Source organism: Oncorhynchus mykiss, chromosome 16 (assembly GCF_013265735.2).
Source record: "Oncorhynchus mykiss isolate Arlee chromosome 16, USDA_OmykA_1.1, whole genome shotgun sequence".
Taxonomy (NCBI): Eukaryota; Metazoa; Chordata; class Actinopteri; order Salmoniformes; family Salmonidae; genus Oncorhynchus; species Oncorhynchus mykiss.
In genome coordinates, this window is record NC_048580.1 from 76,607,482 (window position 1) to 76,634,981 (window position 27,500).

At 46.7% G+C, this 27,500-nt stretch overlaps 1 protein-coding gene across 5 annotated transcripts in view; it reads right to left on the reverse strand.

The window, feature by feature from the left end:
• The window catches only part of LOC110492709 (RNA-binding protein 10), an 80,838-nt gene that overhangs the window by 46,225 nt on the left and 7,113 nt on the right, over window positions 1-27,500 (reverse strand). For all 5 annotated transcript variants that reach the window (XR_005036632.1, XM_036947825.1, XM_036947826.1 and 2 more), the window contains 6 exons: window positions 23,501-23,587; window positions 23,356-23,416; window positions 19,596-19,769; window positions 18,197-18,357; window positions 5,305-5,402; window positions 4,235-4,322 (listed from right to left, as the gene is read on the reverse strand). Coding sequence is in view for 4 of the 5 variants with exons in the window: in XM_036947825.1 (XP_036803720.1) it covers window positions 4,235-4,322; window positions 5,305-5,402; window positions 18,197-18,357; window positions 19,596-19,769; window positions 23,356-23,416; window positions 23,501-23,587 (669 nt within the window). In the remaining variant the exon portion in view is untranslated. The remainder of the gene's footprint in view (window positions 1-4,234; window positions 4,323-5,304; window positions 5,403-18,196; window positions 18,358-19,595; window positions 19,770-23,355; window positions 23,417-23,500; window positions 23,588-27,500) is intronic.

A 27,500-nucleotide genomic window follows, 5' to 3' on the forward strand; every position in this document is an offset into this window, starting at 1 on the left:
ACTGGGCAGCAGCGATGGCTGTACTGGTTATATATTATATATTATTAGAATGGTTACCTGGGTAACAGACCACTGGGCTGCAGCGATGGCTGTACTGGTTATATATTATATATTATTAGAATGGTTACCTGGGTAACAGACCACTGGGCAGCAGCGATGGCTGTACTGGTTATATATTATTAGAATGGTTACCTGGGTAACAGACCACTGGGCAGCAGCGATGGCTGTACTGGTTATATATTATTAGAATGGTTACCTGGGTAACAGGCCACTGGGCAGCAGCGATGGCTGTACTGGTTATATATTATATATTATTAGAATGGTTACCTGGGTAACAGACCACTGGGCAGCAGCGATGGCTGTACTGGTTATATATTATATATTATTAGAATGGTTACCTGGGTAACAGACCACTGGGCAGCAGCGATGGCTGTACTGGTTATATATTATTAGAATGGTTACCTGGGTAACAGACCACTGTACAGCAGAGATGGCTGTACTGGTTATATATTATTAGAATGGTTAACTGGGTAACAGACCACTGGGCAGCAGCGATGGCTGTACTGGTTATATATTATATATTATTAGAATGGTTACCTGGGTAACAGACCACTGGGCAGCAGCGATGGCTGTACTGGTTATATATTATATATTATTAGAATGGTTACCTGGGTAACAGACCACTGGGCAGCAGCGATGGCTGTACTGGTTATATATTATTAGAATGGTTAACTGGGTAACAGACCACTGGGCAGCAGCGATGGCTGTACTGGTTATATATTATATATTATTAGAATGGTTACCTGGGTAACAGACCACTGGGCAGCAGCGATGGCTGTACTGGTTATATATTATATATTATTAGAATGGTTACCTGGGTAACAGACCACTGGGCAGCAGCGATGGCTGTACTGGTTATATATTATTAGAATGGTTACCTGGGTAACAGACCACTGGGCAGCAGCGATGGCTGTACTGGTTATATATTATATATTATTAGAATGGTTACCTGGGTAACAGACCACTGGGCAGCAGCGATGGCTGTACTGGTTATATATTATTAGAATGGTTAACTGGGTAACAGACCACTGGGCAGCAGAGATGGCTGTACTGGTTATATATTATATATTATTAGAATGGTTACCTGGGTAACAGACCACTGGGCAGCAGCGATGGCTGTACTGGTTATATATTATATATTATTAGAATGGTTACCTGGGTAACAGACCACTGGGCAGCAGCGATGGCTGTACTGGTTATATATTATATATTATTAGAATGGTTACCTGGGTAACAGACCACTGGGCAGCAGCGATGGCTGTACTGGTTATATATTATTAGAATGGTTACCTGGGTAACAGACCACTGGGCAGCAGCGATGGCTGTACTGGTTATATATTATTAGAATGGTTACCTGGGTAACAGACCACTGGGCAGCAGCGATGGCTGTACTGGTTATATATTATATATTATTAGAATGGTTACCTGGGTAACAGACCACTGGGCAGCAGCGATGGCTGTACTGGTTATATATTATATATTATTAGAATGGTTACCTGGGTAACAGACCACTGGGCAGCAGCGATGGCTGTACTGGTTATATATTATATATTATTAGAATGGTTACCTGGGTAACAGACCACTGGGCAGCAGCGATGGCTGTACTGTTTATATATTATATGTTATTAGAATGGTTACCTGGGTAACAGACCACTGGGCAGCAGCGATGGCTGTACTGGTTATATATTATATATTATTAGAATGGTTACCTGGGTAACAGACCACTGGGCAGCAGCGATGGCTGTACTGGTTATATATTATATATTATTAGAATGGTTACCTGGGTAACAGACCACTGGGCAGCAGCGATGGCTGTACTGGTTATATATTATATATTATTAGAATGGTTACCTGGGTAACAGACCACTGGGCAGCAGCGATGGCTGTACTGGTTATATATTATATATTATTAGAATGGTTACCTGGGTAACAGACCACTGGGCAGCAGCGATGGCTGTACTGGTTATATATTATTAGAATGGTTACCTGGGTAACAGACCACTGGGCAGCAGCGATGGCTGTACTGGTTATATATTATTAGAATGGTTACCTGGGTAACAGACCACTGGGCAGCAGCGATGGCTGTACTGGTTATATATTATATATTATTAGAATGGTTACCTGGGTAACAGACCACTGGGCAGCAGCGATGGCTGTACTGGTTATATATTATTAGAATGGTTACCTGGGTAACAGACCACTGGGCAGCAGCGATGGCTGTACTGGTTATATATTATATATTATTAGAATGGTTACCTGGGTAACAGACCACTGGGCAGCAGCGATGGCTGTACTGGTTATATATTATATATTATTAGAATGGTTACCTGGGTAACAGACCACTGGGCAGCAGCGATGGCTGTACTGGTTATATATTATTAGAATGGTTACCTGGGTAACAGACCACTGGGCAGCAGCGATGGCTGTACTGGTTATATATTATTAGAATGGTTACCTGGGTAACAGACCACTGGGCAGCAGCGATGGCTGTACTGGTTATATATTATATATTATTAGAATGGTTACCTGGGTAACAGACCACTGGGCAGCAGCGATGGCTGTACTGGTTATATATTATTAGAATGGTTACCTGGGTAACAGACCACTGGGCAGCAGCGATGGCTGTACTGGTTATATATTATATATTATTAGAATGGTTACCTGGGTAACAGACCACTGGGCAGCAGCGATGGCTGTACTGGTTATATATTATTAGAATGGTTACCTGGGTAACAGACCACTGGGCAGCAGCGATGGCTGTACTGGTTATATATTATATATTATTAGAATGGTTACCTGGGTAACAGACCACTGGGCAGCAGCGATGGCTGTACTGGTTATATATTATATATTATTAGAATGGTTACCTGGGTAACAGACCACTGGGCAGCAGCGATGGCTGTACTGGTTATATATTATATATTATTAGAATGGTTACCTGGGTAACAGACCACTGGGCAGCAGCGATGGCTGTACTGGTTATATATTATATATTATTAGAATGGTTACCTGGGTAACAGACCACTGGGCAGCAGCGATGGCTGTACTGGTTATATATTATATATTATTAGAATGGTTACCTGGGTAACAGACCACTGGGCAGCAGCGATGGCTGTACTGGTTATATATTATTAGAATGGTTACCTGGGTAACAGACCACTGTGCAGCAGCGATGGCTGTACTGGTTATATATTATATATTATTAGAATGGTTACCTGGGTAACAGACCACTGGGCAGCAGCGATGGCTGTACTGGTTATATATTATATATTATTAGAATGGTTACCTGGGTAACAGACCACTGGGCAGCAGCGATGGCTGTACTGGTTATATATTATTAGAATGGTTACCTGGGTAACAGACCACTGGGCAGCAGCGATGGCTGTACTGGTTATATATTATTAGAATGGTTACCTGGGTAACAGACCACTGGGCAGCAGCGATGGCTGTACTGGTTATATATTATATATTATTAGAATGGTTACCTGGGTAACAGACCACTGGGCAGCAGCGATGGCTGTACTGGTTATATATTATTAGAATGGTTACCTGGGTAACAGACCACTGGGCAGCAGCGATGGCTGTACTGGTTATATATTATATATTATTAGAATGGTTACCTGGGTAACAGACCACTGGGCAGCAGCGATGGCTGTACTGGTTATATATTATATATTATTAGAATGGTTACCTGGGTAACAGACCACTGGGCAGCAGCGATGGCTGTACTGGTTATATATTATTAGAATGGTTACCTGGGTAACAGACCACTGGGCAGCAGCGATGGCTGTACTGGTTATATATTATATATTATTAGAATGGTTACCTGGGTAACAGACCACTGGGCAGCAGCGATGGCTGTACTGGTTATATATTATATATTATTAGAATGGTTACCTGGGTAACAGACCACTGGGCAGCAGCGATGGCTGTACTGGTTATATATTATATATTATTAGAATGGTTACCTGGGTAACAGACCACTGGGCAGCAGCGATGGCTGTACTGGTTATATATTATATATTATTAGAATGGTTACCTGGGTAACAGACCACTGGGCAGCAGCGATGGCTGTACTGGTTATATATTATTAGAATGGTTACCTGGGTAACAGACCACTGGGCAGCAGCGATGGCTGTACTGGTTATATATTATATGTTATTAGAATGGTTACCTGGGTAACAGACCACTGGGCAGCAGCGATGGCTGTACTGGCAGCTGTAGCAGCACTCACTCTACTACCATCAGTCAGAAACACATCCCTGAAGGGAGGGAGGGAGGGAGGGAGAGAGAGGGAGGGAGGGAGGAGGGAGGGAGGGAGAGAGAGGGAGGGAGGGAGGAGGAGAGAGGGAGGAGGGAGGAGAGAGGGAGGAGGGATGGGGAGATGGATTAGAGAGGGAGGGAGGGAGGAGGAGAGAGGGAGGAGGGAGGAGAGAGGGAGGAGGGATGGGGACATGGATTAGAGAGGGAGGGAGGGAGGAAGGGAGAGAGAGGGAGGGAGGGAGGAAGGGGGAGAGAGAGGGAGGGAGGGAGGAAGGGAGAGAGAGGGAGGGAGGGAGGGAGGAAGGGGGAGAGAGAGGGAGGGAGGAAGGGGGAGAGAGGGAGGGAGGAGGGAGGAGAGAGGGAGGAGGGATGGGGAGATTAGAGAGGGAGGGAGGGAGGAAGGGAGAGAGGAAGGGAGAGAGAGGGAGGGAGGAAGGGAGGGAGGGAGGAAGGGAGAGAGAGAGGGAGGGAGAAACATAAGCACAAAACATATTCCTTCCTAAAAAACTATAAGAATATAGGCTGGTTTCCCCGACACAGACTAACGATTAAACATAGTCCTGGACTACAAATTCAATGGAGAACTGAGGCTTCAACTGTGTCTGGGGAAACAGGCCCTAAATATGTCTTAGTTCACAATGGCAGTGGTGTGTCTGTGTCTCTGTGTGTCTCTCTGTGTGTCTCTCTCTGTGTCCCTCTGTGTCTCTCTGTGTGTCTCTCTGTGTGTCTCTGTGCGTCTCTGTGTCTCTCTCTCTGTCTCTCTGTGTCTCTCTCTGTGTCTCTCTGTCTCTCTGTGTGTCTCTCTGTCTCTCTCTGTGTCTCTCTCTGTGCGTCTCTGTGTCTCTCTGTCTCTCTGTGTGTCTCTCTGTGTGTATCTCTGTGTCTCTCTCTGTGTGTCTCTCTCTGTGTCTCTCTGTGTGTCTCTCTGTGTGTCTCTCTGTGTGTCTCTGTGTTTCTGTCTCTCTGTGTTTCTGTGTGTACCGTTTGGATCCTTTGGCGAACTCAACAGAGATGGCCTTCCCGTTTATAGAGAGAGTTGGCTGTAAGGCCTGCAGGATCTGGAGCAGCTGAGATGCTTCCTGCAACACACGGACGAACGCAGACAAACAAACACAGTGTCAAACAATTACTACAGTAGACAGCTGTCGGTATCTCCCCACCAATACAGCTGTAGGTATCTCCCCACCACTACAGTAGACAGCTGTATGTATCTCCCCACCAATACAGCTGTAGGTATCTCCCCACCACAACAGTAGACAGCTGTAGGTATCTCCTCACCACTATAGTAGACAGCTGTAGGTATCTCCTCACCACAACAGTAGACAGCTGTCGGTATCTCCCCACCAATACAGCTGTAGGTATCTCCCCACCACTACAGTAGACAGCTGTATGTATCTCCCCACCAATACAGCTGTAGGTATCTCCCCACCACAACAGTAGACAGCTGTATGTATCTCCCCACCACTACAGCTGTAGGTATCTCCCCACCACTACAGTAGACAGCTGTAGGTATCTCCTCATCACTATAGTAGACCGCTGTATGTATCTACCCACCAATACAGCTGTAGGTATCTCAAAACCACTACAGTAGAGAGCTGTATTTATCTCCCCACCATTACAGCTGTAGGTATCTCCTCACCACTATAGTAGAGTTGTCGGTACTTCCTCACCACTACAGTAGACAGCTGTAGGTATCTCAAAACCACTACAGTAGACAGCTGTATTTATCTCCCCACCATTACAGCTGTAGGTATCTAAAACAACTACAATAGACAGCTGTAGGTATCTCCCCACCATTACAGCTGTAGGTATCTCCTCACCACTATAGTAGAGTTGTCGGTACTTCCTCACCACTACAGTAGACAGCTGTAGGTATCTCCTCATCACTATAGTAGACAGCTGTATGTATCTCCCCACCAATACAGCTGTAGGTATCTCCCCACCATTACAGCTGTAGGTATCTCCCCACCATTACAGCTGTAGGTATCTCCTCAGGTATCTCAAAACCACTACAGTAGACAGCTGTATGTATCTCCCCACCATTACAGCTGTAGGTATCTAAAACAACTACAATAGACAGCTGTAGGTATCTCCCCACCATTACAGCTGTAGGTATCTACTCATCACTATAGTAGACAGCTGTATGTATCTCCCCACCATTACAGCTGTAGGTATCTCCTCACCACTATAGTAGACAGCTGTATGTATCTCCTCACCACTATAGTAGACAGCTGTATGTATCTCCTCACCACTATAGTAGACAGCTGTAGGTATCTCCTCACCACTATAGTAGACAGCTGTAGGTATCTCCCCACCACTACAGTAGACGGCTGTAGGTATCTTCTCACCAATACAGCTGTAGGTATCTCCCCACCACTATAGTAGACAGCTGTAGGTATCTCCCCACCACTATAGTAGATTGCTTTCCGTATCTCCTCACCACTACAGTAGACAGCTGTAGGTATCTCCTCATCACTACAGTAGACAGCTGTTGATATCTCTTTCCCCACTACAGTAGACTGCTGTAGGTATCTCCCCACCACTACAGCTGTAGGTATCTCCTCACCACTATAGTAGACAGCTGTAGGTATCTCCTCAACACTATAGTAGACTGCTTTCCGTATCTCCTCACCACTACAGTAGACAGCTGTAGGTATCTCCTCACCACTACAGTAGACAGCTGTAGGTATCTCCTCACCACTATAGTAGACAGCTGTAGGTATCTCCCCACCACTATAGTAGACTGCTTTCCGTATCTCCTCACCACTACAGTAGACAGCTGTAGGTATCTCCTCACCACTACAGTAGACAGCTGTAGGTATCTCCCCACCACTACAGTAGACAGCTGTAGGTATCTCCTCACCACTACAGTAGACTGCTGTAGGTATCTCCCCACCACTACAGCTGTAGGTATCTCCTCACCACTATAGTAGACAGCTGTAGGTATCTCCTCACCACTATAGTAGACTGCTTTCCGTATCTCCTCACCACTACAGTAGACAGCTGTAGGTATCTCCTCGCCACTACAGTAGACAGCTGTAGGTATCTCCCCACCACTATAGTAGACTGCTTTCCGTATCTCCTCACCACTACAGTAGACAGCTGTAGGTATCTCCCCACCACTACAGTAGACTGCTGTAGGTATCTCCCCACCACTACAGCTGTAGGTATCTCCTCACCACTATAGTAGACAGCTGTAGGTATCTCCTCACCACTATAGTAGACTGGTTTCCGTATCTTCTCACCACTACAGTAGACAGCTGTAGGTATCTCCCCACCACTACAGTAGACAGCTCTAGGTATCTCCTCACCACTATAGTAGACTGCTGTAGGTATCTCCTCACCACAACAGTAGACAGCTGTAGGTATCTCCCCACCACTATAGTAGACTGCTTTCCGTATCTCCTCACCACTACAGCTGTAGGTATCTCCTCACCACTACAGTAGACACCTGTAGGTATCTCCTCACCACAACAGTAGACAGCTGTAGGTATCTCCCCACCACTATAGTAGACTGCTTTCCGTATCTCCCCACCATTACAGCTGTAGGTATCTCCTCAGGTATCTCAAAACCACTACAGTAGACAGCTGTATGTATCTCCCCACCATTACAGCTGTAGGTATCTAAAACAACTACAATAGACAGCTGTAGGTATCTCCCCACCATTACAGCTGTAGGTATCTACTCATCACTATAGTAGACAGCTGTATGTATCTCCCCACCATTACAGCTGTAGGTATCTCCTCACCACTATAGTAGACAGCTGTATGTATCTCCTCACCACTATAGTAGACAGCTGTATGTATCTCCTCACCACTATAGTAGACAGCTGTAGGTATCTCCTCACCACTATAGTAGACAGCTGTAGGTATCTCCCCACCACTACAGTAGACGGCTGTAGGTATCTTCTCACCAATACAGCTGTAGGTATCTCCCCACCACTATAGTAGACAGCTGTAGGTATCTCCCCACCACTATAGTAGATTGCTGTAGGTATCTCCTCATCACTACAGTAGACAGCTGTTGATATCTCTTTCCCCACTACAGTAGACTGCTGTAGGTATCTCCCCACCACTACAGCTGTAGGTATCTCCTCACCACTATAGTAGACAGCTGTAGGTATCTCCTCAACACTATAGTAGACTGCTTTCCGTATCTCCTCACCACTACAGTAGACAGCTGTAGGTATCTCCTCACCACTACAGTAGACAGCTGTAGGTATCTCCTCACCACTATAGTAGACAGCTGTAGGTATCTCCCCACCACTATAGTAGACTGCTTTCCGTATCTCCTCACCACTACAGTAGACAGCTGTAGGTATCTCCTCACCACTACAGTAGACAGCTGTAGGTATCTCCCCACCACTACAGTAGACAGCTGTAGGTATCTCCTCACCACTACAGTAGACTGCTGTAGGTATCTCCCCACCACTACAGCTGTAGGTATCTCCTCACCACTATAGTAGACAGCTGTAGGTATCTCCTCACCACTATAGTAGACTGCTTTCCGTATCTCCTCACCACTACAGTAGACAGCTGTAGGTATCTCCTCGCCACTACAGTAGACAGCTGTAGGTATCTCCCCACCACTATAGTAGACTGCTTTCCGTATCTCCTCACCACTACAGTAGACAGCTGTAGGTATCTCCCCACCACTACAGTAGACTGCTGTAGGTATCTCCCCACCACTACAGCTGTAGGTATCTCCTCACCACTATAGTAGACAGCTGTAGGTATCTCCTCACCACTATAGTAGACTGGTTTCCGTATCTTCTCACCACTACAGTAGACAGCTGTAGGTATCTCCCCACCACTACAGTAGACAGCTCTAGGTATCTCCTCACCACTATAGTAGACTGCTGTAGGTATCTCCTCACCACAACAGTAGACAGCTGTAGGTATCTCCCCACCACTATAGTAGACTGCTTTCCGTATCTCCTCACCACTACAGCTGTAGGTATCTCCTCACCACTACAGTAGACACCTGTAGGTATCTCCTCACCACAACAGTAGACTGCTTTCTGTATCTCTTCACCACTACAGCTGTAGGTATCTCCTCACCACTATAGTAGACAGCTGTAGGTATCTCCCCACCACTACAGTAGGCAGCTGTAGGTATCTTCTCACCAATACAGCTGTAGGTATCTCCTCACCAATATAGTAGACAGCTGTAGGTATCTCCTCAACACTATAGTAGACTGCTTTCCGTATCTCCTCACCACTACAGTAGACAGCTGTAGGTATCTCCTCACCACTACAGTAGACAGCTGTAGGTATCTCCTCACCACTATAGTAGACAGCAATATGTATCTCCTCACCACTATAGTAGACAGCTGTAGGTATCTCCTCACCACTATAGTAGACAGCTGTAGGTATCTCCCCACCACTACAGTAGACGGCTGTAGGTATCTTCTCACCAATACAGCTGTAGGTATCTCCCCACCACTATAGTAGACAGCTGTAGGTATCTCCCCACCACTATAGTAGATTGCTTTCCGTATCTCCTCACCACTACAGTTGACAGCTGTAGGTATCTCCTCATCACTACAGTAGACAGCTGTTGATATCTCTTTCCCCACTACAGTAGACTGCTGTAGGTATCTCCCCACCACTACAGCTGTAGGTATCTCCTCACCACTATAGTAGACAGCTGTAGGTATCTCCTCAACACTATAGTAGACTGCTTTCCGTATCTCCTCACCACTACAGTAGACAGCTGTAGGTATCTCCTCACCACTACAGTAGACAGCTGTAGGTATCTCCTCACCACTATAGTAGACAGCTGTAGGTATCTCCTCACCACTATAGTAGACTGCTTTCCGTATCTCCTCACCACTACAGTAGACAGCTGTAGGTATGTCCTCACCACTACAGTAGACAGCTGTAGGTATCTCCCCACCACTACAGTAGACAGCTGTAGGTATCTCCTCACCACTACAGTAGACTGCTGTAGGTATCTCCCCACCACTACAGCTGTAGGTATCTCCTCACCACTATAGTAGACAGCTGTAGGTATCTCCTCACCACTACAGTAGACAGCTGTAGGTATCTCCCCACCACTACAGTAGACAGCTGTAGGTATCTCCTCACCACTACAGTAGACTGCTGTAGGTATCTCCCCACCACTACAGCTGTAGGTATCTCCTCACCACTATAGTAGACAGCTGTAGGTATCTCCTCACCACTATAGTAGACTGCTTTCCGTATCTCCTCACCACTACAGTAGACAGCTGTAGGTATCTCCTCGCCACTACAGTAGACAGCTGTAGGTATCTCCCCACCACTATAGTAGACTGCTTTCCGTATCTCCTCACCACTACAGTAGACTGCTGTAGGTATCTCCCCACCACTACAGCTGTAGGTATCTCCTCACCACTATAGTAGACAGCTGTAGGTATCTCCTCACCACTATAGTAGACTGGTTTCCGTATCTCCTCACCACTATAGTAGACATCTGTAGGTATCTCCTCACCACTATAGTAGACTGCTTTCCGTATCTCCTCACCACTACAGCTGTAGGTATCTCCCCACCACTACAGTAGACTGCTGTAGGTATCTCCCCACCACTACAGCTGTAGGTATCTCCTCACCACTATAGTAGACAGCTGTAGGTATCTCCTCACCACTATAGTAGACTGGTTTCCGTATCTTCTCACCACTACAGTAGACAGCTGTAGATATCTCCTCCCCACTACAGTAGACAGCTGTAGGTATATCCCCACCACTACAGTAGACAGCTCTAGGTATCTCCTCACCACTATAGTAGACTGCTGTAGGTATCTCCTCACCACAACAGTAGACAGCTGTAGGTATCTCCCCACCACTATAGTAGACTGCTTTCCGTATCTCCTCACCACTACAGCTGTAGGTATCTCCTCACCACTACAGTAGACACCTGTAGGTATCTCCTCACCACAACAGTAGACTGCTTTCTGTATCTCTTCACCACTACAGCTGTAGGTATCTCCTCACCACTATAGTAGACAGCTGTAGGTATCTCCCCACCACTACAGTAGGCAGCTGTAGGGTATCTTCTCACCAATACAGCTGTAGGTATCTCCTCACCAATATAGTAGACAGCTGTAGGTATCTCCTCAACACTATAGTAGACTGCTTTCCGTATCTCCTCACCACTACAGTAGACAGCTGTAGGTATCTCCTCACCACTACAGTAGACAGCTGTAGGTATCTCCTCACCACTATAGTAGACAGCTGTAGGTATCTCCCCACCACTATAGTAGATTGCTTTCCGTATCTCCTCACCACTACAGTTGACAGCTGTAGGTATCTCCTCATCACTACAGTAGACAGCTGTTGATATCTCTTTCCCCACTACAGTAGACTGCTGTAGGTATCTCCCCACCACTACAGCTGTAGGTATCTCCTCACCACTATAGTAGACAGCTGTAGGTATCTCCTCAACACTATAGTAGACTGCTTTCCGTATCTCCTCACCACTACAGTAGACAGCTGTAGGTATCTCCTCACCACTACAGTAGACAGCTGTAGGTATCTCCTCACCACTATAGTAGACAGCTGTAGGTATCTCCACACCACTATAGTAGACTGCTTTCCGTATCTCCTCACCACTACAGTAGACAGCTGTAGGTATGTCCTCACCACTACAGTAGACAGCTGTAGGTATCTCCCCACCACTACAGTAGACAGCTGTAGGTATCTCCTCACCACTACAGTAGACTGCTGTAGGTATCTCCCCACCACTACAGCTGTAGGTATCTCCTCACCACTATAGTAGACAGCTGTAGGTATCTCCTCACCACTACAGTAGACAGCTGTAGGTATCTCCCCACCACTACAGTAGACAGCTGTAGGTATCTCCTCACCACTACAGTAGACTGCTGTAGGTATCTCCCCACCACTACAGCTGTAGGTATCTCCTCACCACTATAGTAGACAGCTGTAGGTATCTCCTCACCACTATAGTAGACTGCTTTCCGTATCTCCTCACCACTACAGTAGACAGCTGTAGGTATCTCCTCGCCACTACAGTAGACAGCTGTAGGTATCTCCCCACCACTATAGTAGACTGCTTTCCGTATCTCCTCACCACTACAGTAGACTGCTGTAGGTATCTCCCCACCACTACAGCTGTAGGTATCTCCTCACCACTATAGTAGACAGCTGTAGGTATCTCCTCACCACTATAGTAGACTGGTTTCCGTATCTCCTCACCACTATAGTAGACATCTGTAGGTATCTCCTCACCACTATAGTAGACTGCTTTCCGTATCTCCTCACCACTACAGCTGTAGGTATCTCCCCACCACTACAGTAGACTGCTGTAGGTATCTCCCCACCACTACAGCTGTAGGTATCTCCTCACCACTATAGTAGACAGCTGTAGGTATCTCCTCACCACTATAGTAGACTGGTTTCCGTATCTTCTCACCACTACAGTAGACAGCTGTAGATATCTCCTCCCCACTACAGTAGACAGCTGTAGGTATCTCCCCACCACTACAGTAGACAGCTCTAGGTATCTCCTCACCACTATAGTAGACTGCTGTAGGTATCTCCTCACCACAACAGTAGACAGCTGTAGGTATCTCCCCACCACTATAGTAGACTGCTTTCCGTATCTCCTCACCACTACAGCTGTAGGTATCTCCTCACCACTACAGTAGACACCTGTAGGTATCTCCTCACCACAACAGTAGACTGCTTTCTGTATCTCTTCACCACTACAGCTGTAGGTATCTCCTCACCACTATAGTAGACAGCTGTAGGTATCTCCCCACCACTACAGTAGGCAGCTGTAGGTATCTTCTCACCAATACAGCTGTAGGTATCTCCTCACCAATATAGTAGACAGCTGTAGGTATCTCCTCAACACTATAGTAGACTGCTTTCCGTATCTCCTCACCACTACAGTAGACAGCTGTAGGTATCTCCTCACCACTACAGTAGACAGCTGTAGGTATCTCCTCACCACTATAGTAGACAGCTGTAGGTATCTCCCCACCACTATAGTAGACTGCTTTCCGTATCTCCTCACCACTACAGTAGACAACTGTAGGTATCTCCCCACCACTACAGTAGACAGCTGTAGGTATCTCCCCACCACTACAGTAGACAGCTGTAGGTATCTCCTCACCACTACAGTAGACTGCTGTAGGTATCTCCCCACCACTACAGCTGTAGGTATCTCCTCACCACTATAGTAGACAGATGTAGGTATCTCCTCACCACTATAGTAGACAGCTGTAGGTATCTCCTCACCACTATAGTAGACTGGTTTCCGTATCTCCTCACCACTACAGTAGACAGCTCTAGGTATCTCCTCACCACTACAGTAGACAGCTGTAGGTATCTCCTCACCACTATAGTAGACAGCTGTAGATATCTCCTCAACACTATAGTAGACAGCTGGAGGTATCTCCTCGCCACTATAGTAGACTGCTTTCCGTATCTCCTCACCACTACAGTAGACAGCTGTAGGTATCTCCTCACCACTACAGTAGACTGCTGTAGGTATCTCCCCACCACTACAGTAGACTGCTGTAGGTATCTCCTCACCACTACAGTAGACTGCTGTAGGTATCTCCCCACCACTACAGCTGTAGGTATCTCCTCACCACTATAGTAGACAGCTGTAGGTATCTCCTCACCACTATAGTAGACTGTTTTCCATATATCCTCACCACTACAGTAGACAGCTGTAGGTATCTCCCCACCACTACAGTAGACTGCTGTAGGTATCTCCCCACCACTATAGTAGACTGCTGTAGGTATCTCCCCACCACTATAGTAGACAGCTGTATGTATCTCCTCCCCACTACAGTAGACTGCTGTAGGTATCTCCTCACCACTATAGTAGACATCTGTAGGTATCACCTCACCACTATAGTAGAGTTGTCGGTACCTCCTCACCACTATAGTAGACATCTGTAGGTATCTCCTCACCACTATAGTAGAGAGTTGTTGGTATCTCCTCACCACTACAGTAGGCAGCTGTAGGTATCTTCTCACCAATACAGCTGTAGGTATCTCCTCACCAATATAGTAGACAGCTGTAGGTATCTCCTCAACACTATAGTAGACTGCTTTCCGTATCTCCTCACCACTACAGTAGACAGCTGTAGGTATCTCCTCACCACTACAGTAGACAGCTGTAGGTATCTCCTCACCACTATAGTAGACAGCTGTAGGTATCTCCCCACCACTACAGTAGGCAGCTGTAGGTATCTTCTCACCAATACAGCTGTAGGTATCTCCTCACCAATATAGTAGACAGCTGTAGGTATCTCCTCAACACTATAGTAGACTGCTTTCCGTATCTCCTCACCACTACAGTAGACAGCTGTAGGTATCTCCTCACCACTACAGTAGACAGCTGTAGGTATCTCCTCACCACTATAGTAGACAGCTGTAGGTATCTCCCCACCACTATAGTAGACTGCTTTCCGTATCTCCTCACCACTACAGTAGACAACTGTAGGTATCTCCCCACCACTACAGTAGACAGCTGTAGGTATCTCCCCACCACTACAGTAGACAGCTGTAGGTATCTCGTCACCACTACAGTAGACTGCTGTAGGTATCTCCCCACCACTACAGCTGTAGGTATCTCCTCACCACTATAGTAGACAGCTGTAGGTATCTCCTCACCACTATAGTAGACAGCTGTAGGTATCTCCTCACCACTATAGTAGACTGGTTTCCGTATCTCCTCACCACTACAGTAGACAGCTCTAGGTATCTCCTCACCACTACAGTAGACTGCTGTAGGTATCTCCTCACCACTACAGTAGACAGCTGTAGGTATCTCCTCACCACTATAGTAGACAGCTGTAGATATCTCCTCAACACTATAGTAGACAGCTGGAGGTATCTCCTCGCCACTATAGTAGACTGCTTTCCGTATCTCCTCACCACTACAGTAGACAGCTGTAGGTATCTCCTCACCACTACAGTAGACTGCTGTAGGTATCTCCCCACCACTACAGTAGACTGCTGTAGGTATCTCCTCACCACTACAGTAGACTGCTGTAGGTATCTCCCCACCACTACAGCTGTAGGTATCTCCTCACCACTATAGTAGACAGCTGTAGGTATCTCCTCACCACTATAGTAGACTGTTTTCCATATATCCTCACCACTACAGTAGACAGCTGTAGGTATCTCCCCACCACTACAGTAGACTGCTGTAGGTATCTCCCCACCACTATAGTAGACTGCTGTAGGTATCTCCCCACCACTATAGTAGACAGCTGTATGTATCTCCTCCCCACTACAGTAGACTGCTGTAGGTATCTCCCCACCACTACAGCTGTAGGTATCTCCTCACCACTATAGTAGACTGTTTTCCATATATCCTCACCACTACAGTAGACAGCTGTAGGTATCTCCCCACCACTACAGTAGACTGCTGTAGGTATCTCCCCACCACTATAGTAGACTGCTGTAGGTATCTCCCCACCACTATAGTAGACAGCTGTATGTATCTCCTCCCCACTACAGTAGACTGCTGTAGGTATCTCCTCACCACTATAGTAGACATCTGTAGGTATCACCTCACCACTATAGTAGAGTTGTCGGTACCTCCTCACCACTATAGTAGACATCTGTAGGTATCTCCTCACCACTATAGTAGAGAGTTGTTGGTATCTCCTCACCACTACAGTAGGCAGCTGTAGGTATCTTCTCACCAATACAGCTGTAGGTATCTCCTCACCAATATAGTAGACAGCTGTAGGTATCTCCTCAACACTATAGTAGACTGCTTTCCGTATCTCCTCACCACTACAGTAGACAGCTGTAGGTATCTCCTCACCACTACAGTAGACAGCTGTAGGTATCTCCTCACCACTATAGTAGACAGCTGTAGGTATCTCCCCACCACTACAGTAGGCAGCTGTAGGTATCTTCTCACCAATACAGCTGTAGGTATCTCCTCACCAATATAGTAGACAGCTGTAGGTATCTCCTCAACACTATAGTAGACTGCTTTCCGTATCTCCTCACCACTACAGTAGACAGCTGTAGGTATCTCCTCACCACTACAGTAGACAGCTGTAGGTATCTCCTCACCACTATAGTAGACAGCTGTAGGTATCTCCCCACCACTATAGTAGACTGCTTTCCGTATCTCCTCACCACTACAGTAGACAACTGTAGGTATCTCCCCACCACTACAGTAGACAGCTGTAGGTATCTCCCCACCACTACAGTAGACAGCTGTAGGTATCTCCTCACCACTACAGTAGACTGCTGTAGGTATCTCCCCACCACTACAGCTGTAGGTATCTCCTCACCACTATAGTAGACAGCTGTAGGTATCTCCTCACCACTATAGTAGACAGCTGTAGGTATCTCCTCACCACTATAGTAGACTGGTTTCCGTATCTCCTCACCACTACAGTAGACAGCTCTAGGTATCTCCTCACCACTACAGTAGACTGCTGTAGGTATCTCCTCACCACTACAGTAGACAGCTGTAGGTATCTCCTCACCACTATAGTAGACAGCTGTAGATATCTCCTCAACACTATAGTAGACAGCTGGAGGTATCTCCTCGCCACTATAGTAGACTGCTTTCCGTATCTCCTCACCACTACAGTAGACAGCTGTAGGTATCTCCTCACCACTACAGTAGACTGCTGTAGGTATCTCCCCACCACTACAGTAGACTGCTGTAGGTATCTCCTCACCACTACAGTAGACTGCTGTAGGTATCTCCCCACCACTACAGCTGTAGGTATCTCCTCACCACTATAGTAGACAGCTGTAGGTATCTCCTCACCACTATAGTAGACTGTTTTCCATATATCCTCACCACTACAGTAGACAGCTGTAGGTATCTCCCCACCACTACAGTAGACTGCTGTAGGTATCTCCCCACCACTATAGTAGACTGCTGTAGGTATCTCCCCACCACTATAGTAGACAGCTGTATGTATCTCCTCCCCACTACAGTAGACTGCTGTAGGTATCTCCTCACCACTATAGTAGACATCTGTAGGTATCACCTCACCACTATAGTAGAGTTGTCGGTACCTCCTCACCACTATAGTAGACATCTGTAGGTATCTCCTCACCACTATAGTAGAGAGTTGTTGGTATCTCCTCACCACTATAGTAGACATCTGTAGGTATCTCCTCACCACTATAGTAGACTGCTTTCCGTATCTCCTCACCACTACAGTAGACAGCTGTAGGTATCTCCTCACCACTACAGTAGACTGCTGTAGGTATCTCCTCACCACTATAGTAGACAGCTGTATGTATCTCCTCACCACTACAGTAGACTGCCGTAGGTATCTCCTCACCACTATAGTAGACATCTGTAGGTATCTCCTCACCACTATAGTAGAGTTGTCGGTACCTCCTCACCACTATAGTAGACATCTGTAGGTATCTCATCACCACTATAGTAGAGAGTTGTTGGTATCTCCTCACCACTATAGTAGACATCTGTAGGTATCTCCTCACCACTATAGTAGAGAGTTGTTGGTATCTCCTCACCACTATAGTAGACATCTGTAGGTATCTCCTCACCACTATAGTAGAGTTGTTGGTATCTCCTCACCACTATAGTAGACATCTGTAGGTATCTCCTCACCACTATAGTAGACTGCTTTCCGTATCTCCTCACCACTACAGTAGACAGCTGTAGGTATCTCCTCACCACTATAGTAGAGTTGTTGGTATCTCCTCACCACTATAGTAGACATCTGTAGGTATCTCCTCACCACTATAGTAGAGTTGTTGGTATCTCCTCACCACTATAGTAGACATCTGTAGGTATCTCCTCGCCACTATAGTAGACAGTTGTTGGTATCTCCTCACCACTATAGTAGACATCTGTAGGTATCTCCTCACCACTATAGTAGAGTTGTTGGTATCTCCTCACCACTATAGTAGACAGCTGTAGGAAAGCGAAGCCCCGGTTGAGTTGTGTCTGCTTATCTTTGATCAGTCGAACATTCGAAGGGGACAGAGTAGCGAAGGGAGACAGAGTGGACAGGATGGACTCCAGGGAGGTATGGGGACCCAGGTTCCTCAGGATCAGAGCTGGAGAGAGGAGAGAGAACATTAGAAGGAGACAGAGTAGCGAAGGGAGACAGAGTGGACAGGATGGACTCCAGGGAGGTATGGGGACCCAGGTTCCTCAGGATCAGAGCTGGAGAGAGGAGAGAGAACATTAGAAGGAGACAGAGTAGCAAAGGAAGACAGAGTGGACAGGATAGACTCCAGAGAGGTATGGGGACCTCAGGATCAGAGCTGGAGGTGGGAGAGATTGATGAATTGATGTATTAATAGATGTATTGGTTGATTGATGTATGATATAAACTCTGTAAAAATCCAAATCATTGTAAAAGGTTTAAACACTGTTTTCTATGGTTGTTCTATGAACCATAAACAATTAATTGATGAACATGCACCTGTGGAACGGTTGTTAAGACACTAACAGCTTACAGACGATAGGCAATTAAGGTCACAGTTGTGAAAACTTAGGACACTAAAGAGGCCTTTCTACTGACTCTGGAAAAACACTAAAAGAAAGATGCCCAGGGTCCCTGCTCATCTGCGTGAACGTACCTTAGGCTTAGCTGCAAGGAGGCATGAGGACTGCAGATGTGGCCAGGAAGGACGCCTACATCTTTATAGTATTTATTTATCTGTTATTTTACCAAGTAAGTTGACTGAGGACACATTCTCTTTCACAGCAACGTCCTGGGGAATAGTTACAGGGGAGAGGAGGGGGATGAATGAGCCAATTGTAAACTTTGTAGTTACTGAGTGTATTGATACACACTGATAGCCTGGTTCCTCTCTAGGTTTCTTCCTAGGTTTTGGCCTTTTCTAGGGAGTTTTTCCTAGCCACCGTGCTTCTACACCTGCATTGCTTGCTGTTTGGGGTTTTAGGCTGGGTTTCTGTACAGCACTTTGAGATATCAGCTGATGTACGAAGGGCTATATAAATAAATTTGATTTGATTTGATTTTTGATTTGCATCCAAAGTGTAATTAATAACTTCACCATGCTCAAAAGAATATTCAAATGTCTGTTTTTTATTTATTTATACCCATATACCAATAGGTACCCTTCTTCGCGAGGCATTGGAGAGCCTCCCAGATAATTATTCCACTTTGACATTATGGGGTATTGTAGTGTCATTGGCCTACACACATCTCAATTTAACCCATTTTAAATGTATTTCACTTGCTTTGTAAACATATGTTTCCCATGCCGATAATGAATTGACTGAATAAATATATTGAGAGTGAGATAGAGAGAGTTGGACTCACTGTCGTTGGCCACCTCAGGCTGTTGTGTGTTAGTTGCCCCGGCCTTGGTGAGGGCAGTAGAGGTGGCAGCAGCAGGCTGGTAAAGGGCATGGAGGGGCAGTAATCCCTGGGCACCATCCATCTGATGCACCCCCAGGGGTAACTCCCTCAGCTGGGGCAGTTTCAGCTCTGCCTCTGGAGGTAAGACACAGAGTGAGATATCTGCCGGGAGGCAGCCCATTTGGGGGGGACAGGGTTTGCCATTTTACAACAATTTTATTGGTTACATTTCGCTCAATCAAATCAAGACCGACAGTGTTACATTTAACACGAGTGTCTATATGGTTCCACACTTTTCAGCAGAAATATAACTCCTTTTCAGCAGAAATATAACTCCTTTTCAGCAGAAATATACCACTACTATAACCAGTCACTACCACAACTATAACCAGTCTCAACCATTACAGTAACCAGTCACTACCACAACTATAACCAGTCACTACCACAACTATAACCAGTCACTACCACAACTATAACCAGTCACTACCACAACTATAACCAGTCTCAACCATTACAGTAACCAGTCACTACCACTACTATAACCAGTCACTACCACAACTATAACCAGTCTCAACCATTACAGTAACCAGTCACTACCACAACTATAACCAGTCACTACCACAACTATAACCAGTCACTACCACAACTATAACCAGTCACTACCACTACTATAACCAGTCACTACCACAACTATAACCAGTCTCAACCATTACAGTAACCAGTCACTACCACAACTATAACCAGTCACTACCACAACTATAACCAGTCACTACCACAACTATAACCAGTCACTACCATTACTATAACCAGTCACTACCACAACTATAACCAGTCACTACCACAACTATAACCAGTCTCAACCATTACAGTAACCAGTCACTACCACAACCACAACTATAACCAGTCACTACCACAACTATAACCAGTCACTACCACAACTATAACAGTCTCAACCATTACAGCAACCAGTCACTACCACTACTAGAACTATAACCAGTCACTACCACAACTATAACCAGTCACTACCACAACTATAACCAGTCACTACCACTACTAGAACTATAACCAGTCACTACCACTACTATAACCAGTCACTACCACTACTATAACCAGTCACTACCACAACTATAACCAGTCACTACCACAACTATAACCAGTCACTACCACTACTATAACCAGTCACTACCACTACTATAACCAGTCACTACCACTACTATAACTATAACCAGTCACTACCACTACTATAACCAGTCACTACCACAACTATAACCAGTCACTACCACTACTATAACTATAACCAGACACTACCACTACTATAACTATAACCAGTCACTACCACTACTATAACTATAACCAGTCACTACCACTACTATAACTATAACCAGACACTACCACTACTATAACTATAACCAGACACTACCACTACTATAACTATAACCAGTCACTACCACAACTATAACCAGTCACTACCACTACTATAACTATAACCAGACACTACCACTACTATAACTATAACCAGTCACTACCACTACCACTACTATAAACAGTCACTACCACTACTATAACTATAACCAGTCACTACCACTACTATAACCAGTCACTACCACTACTATAAACAGTCACTACCACTACTATAACTATAACCAGTCACTACCACTACTATAACTATAACCAGTCACTACCACTACCACTACTATAAACAGTCACTACCACTACTATAACTATAACCAGTCACTACCACTACTATAACTATAACCAGTCACTACCACTACTATAACTATAACCAGTCACTACCACTACCACTACTACAACCAGTCACTACCACTACTATAACTATAACCAGACACTACCACTACTATAACTATAACCAGTCACTACCACTACTATAACTATAACCAGTCACTACCACTACTATAACTATAACCAGTCACTACCACTACTATAACTATAACCAGTCACTACCACTACCACTACTATAAACAGTCACTACCACTACTATAACTATAACCAGTCACTACCACTACTATAACCAGTCACTACCACTACTATAACCAGTCACTACCATTACTACTGTAGACACTACCACTACTATAACTATAACCAGTCACTACCACTACTATAACCAGTCACTACCATTACTATAACTATAACCAGTCACTACCACTACTATAAGCAGTCACTACCACTACTATAACCAGTCACTACCATTACTACTGTAGACACTACCATTACTATAACTATAACCAGTCACTACCACTACTATAACCAGTCACTACCACTACTATAACTATAACCAGTCACTACCACTACTATAACTTATTTTAAAACCAGGAATACTTTAAAACAGCTATCAAACATACCACCTTTTCTTCAGGACCACAACTAAGGCCAAAAAGAGATTGTATTTGAAAAGAACATGAGCAGGAGATGCACTGAGGTTCTTAATGCAGCTGGTTGCCACGCCAGATACTGACTGTTTCATACCTTGGTGGCCTCGCCAGATACTGAGTGTTTCATACCTTGGTGGCCTCGCCAGATACTGAGTGTTTCATACCTTGGTGGCCTCGCCAGATACTGAGTGTTTCATACCTTGGTGGCCTCGCCAGATACTGATTGTTTCATACCTTGGTGGCCTCGCCAGATACTGAGTGTTTCATACCTTGGTGGCCTCGCCAGATACTGATTGTTTCATACCTTGGTGGCCTCACCAGATACTGACTGTTTCATACCTTGGTGGCCTCGCCAGATACTGACTGTTTCATACCTTGGTGGCCACGCCAGATACTGAGTGTTTCATACCTTGGTGGCCTCACCAGATACTGAGTGTTTCATACCTTGGTGGCCTCGCCAGATACTGACTGTTTCATACCTTGGTGGCCTCACCAGATACTGACTGTTTCATACCTTGGTGGCCACGCCAGATACTGACTGTTTCATACCTTGGTGGCCTCGCCAGATACTGACTGTATCATACCTTGGTGGCCACGCCAGATACTGACTGTTTCATACCTTGGTGGCCTCGCCAGATACTGACTGTTTTATACCTTGGTGGCCACGCCAGATACTGACTGTTTAATACCTTGGTGGCCTCACCAGATACTGACTGTTTCATACCTTGGTGGCCTCACCAGATACTGACTGTTTCATACCTTGGTGGCCTCGCCAGATACTGAGTGTTTCATACCTTGACGACATTGAGACACGATCACGGGGACACTAAACCCACTCCCTCCTCCAAAATCGATGACTATTTTTTATGAAAAACTTTAGTCTCCCAGGCCACCTGTTGCCAACGCCTAAACGACCTCAACTGGAACAACCATTTCAGTAACGGGTGCAACATGTTCAAGTAACAGATTTAATTTGTTTAGATTTATTTGTATTTTATTTCAGTAGCATTAGATTAATTCATGCACATGCAAAAACATAGATATTGAAACAATAAAATAAACAAATCTACCTGCAATAGAGCATGCTGGGAAATATGAAAATGATGGGCGTGGTTTTGGTTCAACACTGGATATTAACACCAACCCTGTGGTTGTTTTACACCAATGAGTGTTAATTTAACACCTGAATCAACACTAGAACTGTTACACCAGGTAACACTGGACAATTTGCTGTGCATTTCCGAATGTTAAATTATTTCAAGTAGTATTTGAACCCAGGCCTGTTTTAAACTAACCCCAGCTGTGTGTAATTTAGCTAAACTACTATTTACCTGATTTGGGAACACCACACTTGAAGCACTTCTCTCTCCTCTTGAAGTTCTGAACCCCACACTGGTAGAACAGCAACAGAGATGGTCAATACCAAGCTACACACACAAACGAATGCACGCAATACACGTGGTGAGGCCCTTGTACCTTGTTACAGAGCCAGTCCTCGTTGGCCCGTGGTTTAGGTTCACTGTAGTGCATAGACACCCTCTGGTCTAGGACAGACAGAACCATCTGAAAGAGAGAAAGGATAGGGGGGAGAAAAGGAAGGAAGGAGAAAAAGAGAGAGAAGGGGGGAGAGAGGGATGGAGAGAGAGAGAGAGAGAGAGAGAGAGATAGAGAAAGAGAGAGAGAGAGAGAAAGAGAGAGAGAGAGAGAGAGAGAGAGAGAGAGAGAGAGAGAGAGAGGGGGGATGGGGAACAAAGATTGATTACTATAGATAGGTGGGTCACATGCTAGAGAGAGAGAGAGAGGACCCAACTCACAAGATTAAGGCTGAGAGAGAGAGGAAAAGCGAGAGAGAAAGAAGAATTGAGGTCAAAAGAAAGAGGACGAGAGAAATGTAACCTTCGAGGGAAATTGGGAATGTAGATGTAGACCGGCCTCCCTGACAGCCGTGTGAATGTAGACCGGCCTCCCTGACAGCCGTGTGAATGTGCATTAACCAGCCTGACAAGGGGACCCTGGTCCCAGCATTAACCAGCCTGACAAGAGGACCCTGGTCCCAGCGTTAACCAGCCCTACAAGGGGACCCTGGTCCCAGCGTTAACCAGCCTGCCCTACAAGGGGACCCTGGTCCCAGCGTTAACCAGCCTGCCCTACAAGGGGACCCTGGTCCCAGCGTTAACCAGCCTGCCCTACAAGGGGACCCTGGTCCCAGCGTTAACCAGCCTGCCCTACAAGGGGACCCTGGTCCCAGCGTTAACCAGCCTGCCCTACAAGGGGACCCTGGTCCCAGCGTTAACCAGCCTGCCCTACAAGGGGACCCTGGTCCCAGCGTTAACCAGCCTGACAAGGGGACCCTAGTCCCAGCGTTAACCAGCCTGCCAAGGGGACCCTGGTCCCAGCGTTAACCAGCCTGACAAGGGGACCCTGGTCCCAGCGTTAACCAGCCTGCCAAGGGGACCCTGGTCCCAGCGTTAACCAGCCTGACAAGGGGTCCCTGGTCCCAGCGTTAACCAGCCTGACAAGGGGACCCTGGTCCCAGCGTTAACCAGCCTGACAAGGGGTCCCTGGTCCCAGCGTTAACCAGCCTGACAAGGGGACCCTGGTCCCAGCGTTAACCAGCCTGACAAGGGGACCCTGGTCCCAGCGTTAACCAGCCTGACAAGGGGACCCTAGTCCCAGCGTTAACCAGCCTGCCAAGGGGACAATGGTCCCAGCGTTAACCAGCCTGACAAGGGGACCCTGGTCCCAGCGTTAACCAGCCTGCCAAGGGGACCCTGGTCCCAGCGTTAACCAGCCTGACAAGGGGTCCCTGGTCCCAGCGTTAACCAGCCTGACAAGGGGACCCTGGTCCCAGCGTTAACCAGCCTGACAAGGGGACCCTGGTCCCAGCGTTAACCAGCCTGACAAGGGGACCCTGGTCCCAGCGTTAACCAGCCTGCCCTACAAGCAGCAGAAAGTGATCAGAATGAGCAGTAGAGGGGACAGCAGGTGGGTCTGTGGTTAACCCCTCCACATCATGTCATAATGTGTCCCATGTTTCTCTGTATAACGCCATTCAGGTATAGAAGGGAAGACGCCCATGACTCCACCCCTCCTGAACCCCCCCCCCAGACCCCATTCACTCCCTTCCCTCAGAGAGAGGGATAGAGCGAGGGAGGAACGAGAGAGAGGGATAGAGCGAGGGGGGAAGAGGGAGCGGGATAGAGCGAGGGGGGGAGAAGGATAGAGCGAGGGGGAAGAGGGAGAGGGATAGAGCGAGGGGCGGGAGAGAGAGGGATAGAGCGAGGGGCGGGAGAGAGAGGGATAGAGCGAGGGGGGAAAAGAGAGAGGGATAGAGCGAGGGGGGAAAGAGAGGGATAGAGCGAGGGGCGGGAGAGAGAGAGGGAGAGAGCGAGGGGGGAAAGAGAGGGATAGAGCGAGGGGGGAAAAGAGAGAGGGATAGAGCGAGGGGCGGGAGAGAGAGGGATAGAGCGAGGGGGGAAAAGAGAGAGGGATAGAGCGAGGGGGGAAAGAGAGGGATAGAGCGAGGGGGGAAAAGAGAGAGGGATAGAGCGAGGGGGGAAAGAGAGAGGGATAGAGCGAGGGGTGCGAGAGAGAGGGATAGAGCGAGGGGCGGGAGAGAGAGGGATAGAGCGAGGGAGGAAAAGAGAGAGGGATAGAGCGAGGGGGGAAAGAGAGGGATAGAGCGAGGGGGAAAAGAGAGAGGGATAGAGCGAGGGGGAAAAGAGAGAGGGATAGAGCGAGGGGGGAAAGAGAGAGGGATAGAGCGAGGGGGGAAAAGAGAGGGATAGAGCGAGGGGGGAAAGAGAGAGGGATAGAGCGAGGGGGAAAAGAGAGAGGGATAGAGTGAGGGGGGAAAGAGAGAGGGATAGAGCGAGGGGGGAAAGAGAGAGGGATAGAGCGAGGGGGGAAAAGAGAGGGATAGAGCGAGGGGGGAAAGAGAGAGGGATAGAGCGAGGGGGGAAAGAGAGAGGGATAGAGCGAGGGGGAAAGAGAGAGGGATAGAGCGAAGGGGGAAAGAGAGAGGGATAGAGCGAGGGGGGAACGAGAGAGAGGGATAGAGCGAGGGAGGAAAGAGAAGGATAGAGCGAAGGGGGAAAGAGAGAGGGATAGAGCGAGGGGGGAAAGAGAGAGAGGGATAGAGCGAGGGGGGAACGAGAGAGAGGGATAGAGCGAGGGAGGAGAGAGAGAGGGATAGAGCGAGGGGGGAACGAGAGAGAGGGATAGAGCGAGGGGGGAACGAGAGAGAGGGATAGAGCGAGGGGGGAACAAGAGAGAGGGATAGAGCAAGGGGGGAGAGAGAGAGGGATAGAGTGAGGGGGAGAGATAGACGGATAGAGCGAGGGGGGAGAGTGAGAGGGGTAGAGCGAGGGGGGAGAGAGAGGGGTAGAGCGAGGGGGGAGAGAGAGTGGGATAGAGCGAGGGGGGAGAGAGAGCGGGATAGAGCAAGGGGTGGGAGAGAGAGGGATAGAGCAAGGGGGAAAAAGAGAGAGGGATAGAGCAAGGGGTGGGAGAGAGGGATAGAGCAAGGGGTGGGAGAGAGAGGGATAGAGCAAGTGTCGTAGGGTTTTGAAGTCCTCTGAAAGAAGGTAAAAAAGAGAGCGAGGAGAGAGAGTGAAAAGGGTCTGATGTGCATTGGTGTGTCAAGACAGTTATACCACAGACCACATCAGCATCATTTATACCACAGACCACATCAGCATCATTTATACCACAGACCACATCAGCATCATTTATATCACAGACCACATCAGCATCATTTATACCACAGACCACATCAGCATCATTTATATCACAGACCACATCAGCATAATTTATACCACAGACCACATCAGCATCATTTATACCACAGACCACATCAGCATCATTTATATCACAGACCACATCAGCATCATTTATACCACAGACCACATCAGCATCATTTATATCACAGACCACATCAGCATCATTTATACCACAGACCACATCAGCATCATGTATACCACAGACCACATCAGCATCAATTATACCACAGACCACATCAGCATCAATTATACCACACCACATCAGCATCAATTATACCACAGACACACATCAGCATCAATTATACCACACCACATCAGCATCAATTATACCACATCAGCATCAATTATACCACAGACCACATCAATTATACCACAACACATCAGCATCAATTATACCACAGACCACATCAGCATCATTTATATCACAGACCACATCAGCATCATTTATACCACAGACCACATCAGCATCATTTATACCACAGACCACATCAGCATCATTTATACCACAGACCACATCAGCATCATTTATATCACAGACCACATCAGCATCATTTATACCACAGACCACATCAGCATCATTTATACCACAGACCACATCAGCATCATTAATATCACAGACCACATCAGCATCATTTACCACAGACCACATCAGCATCATTTATACCACATACCACATCAGCATCATTTATACCACA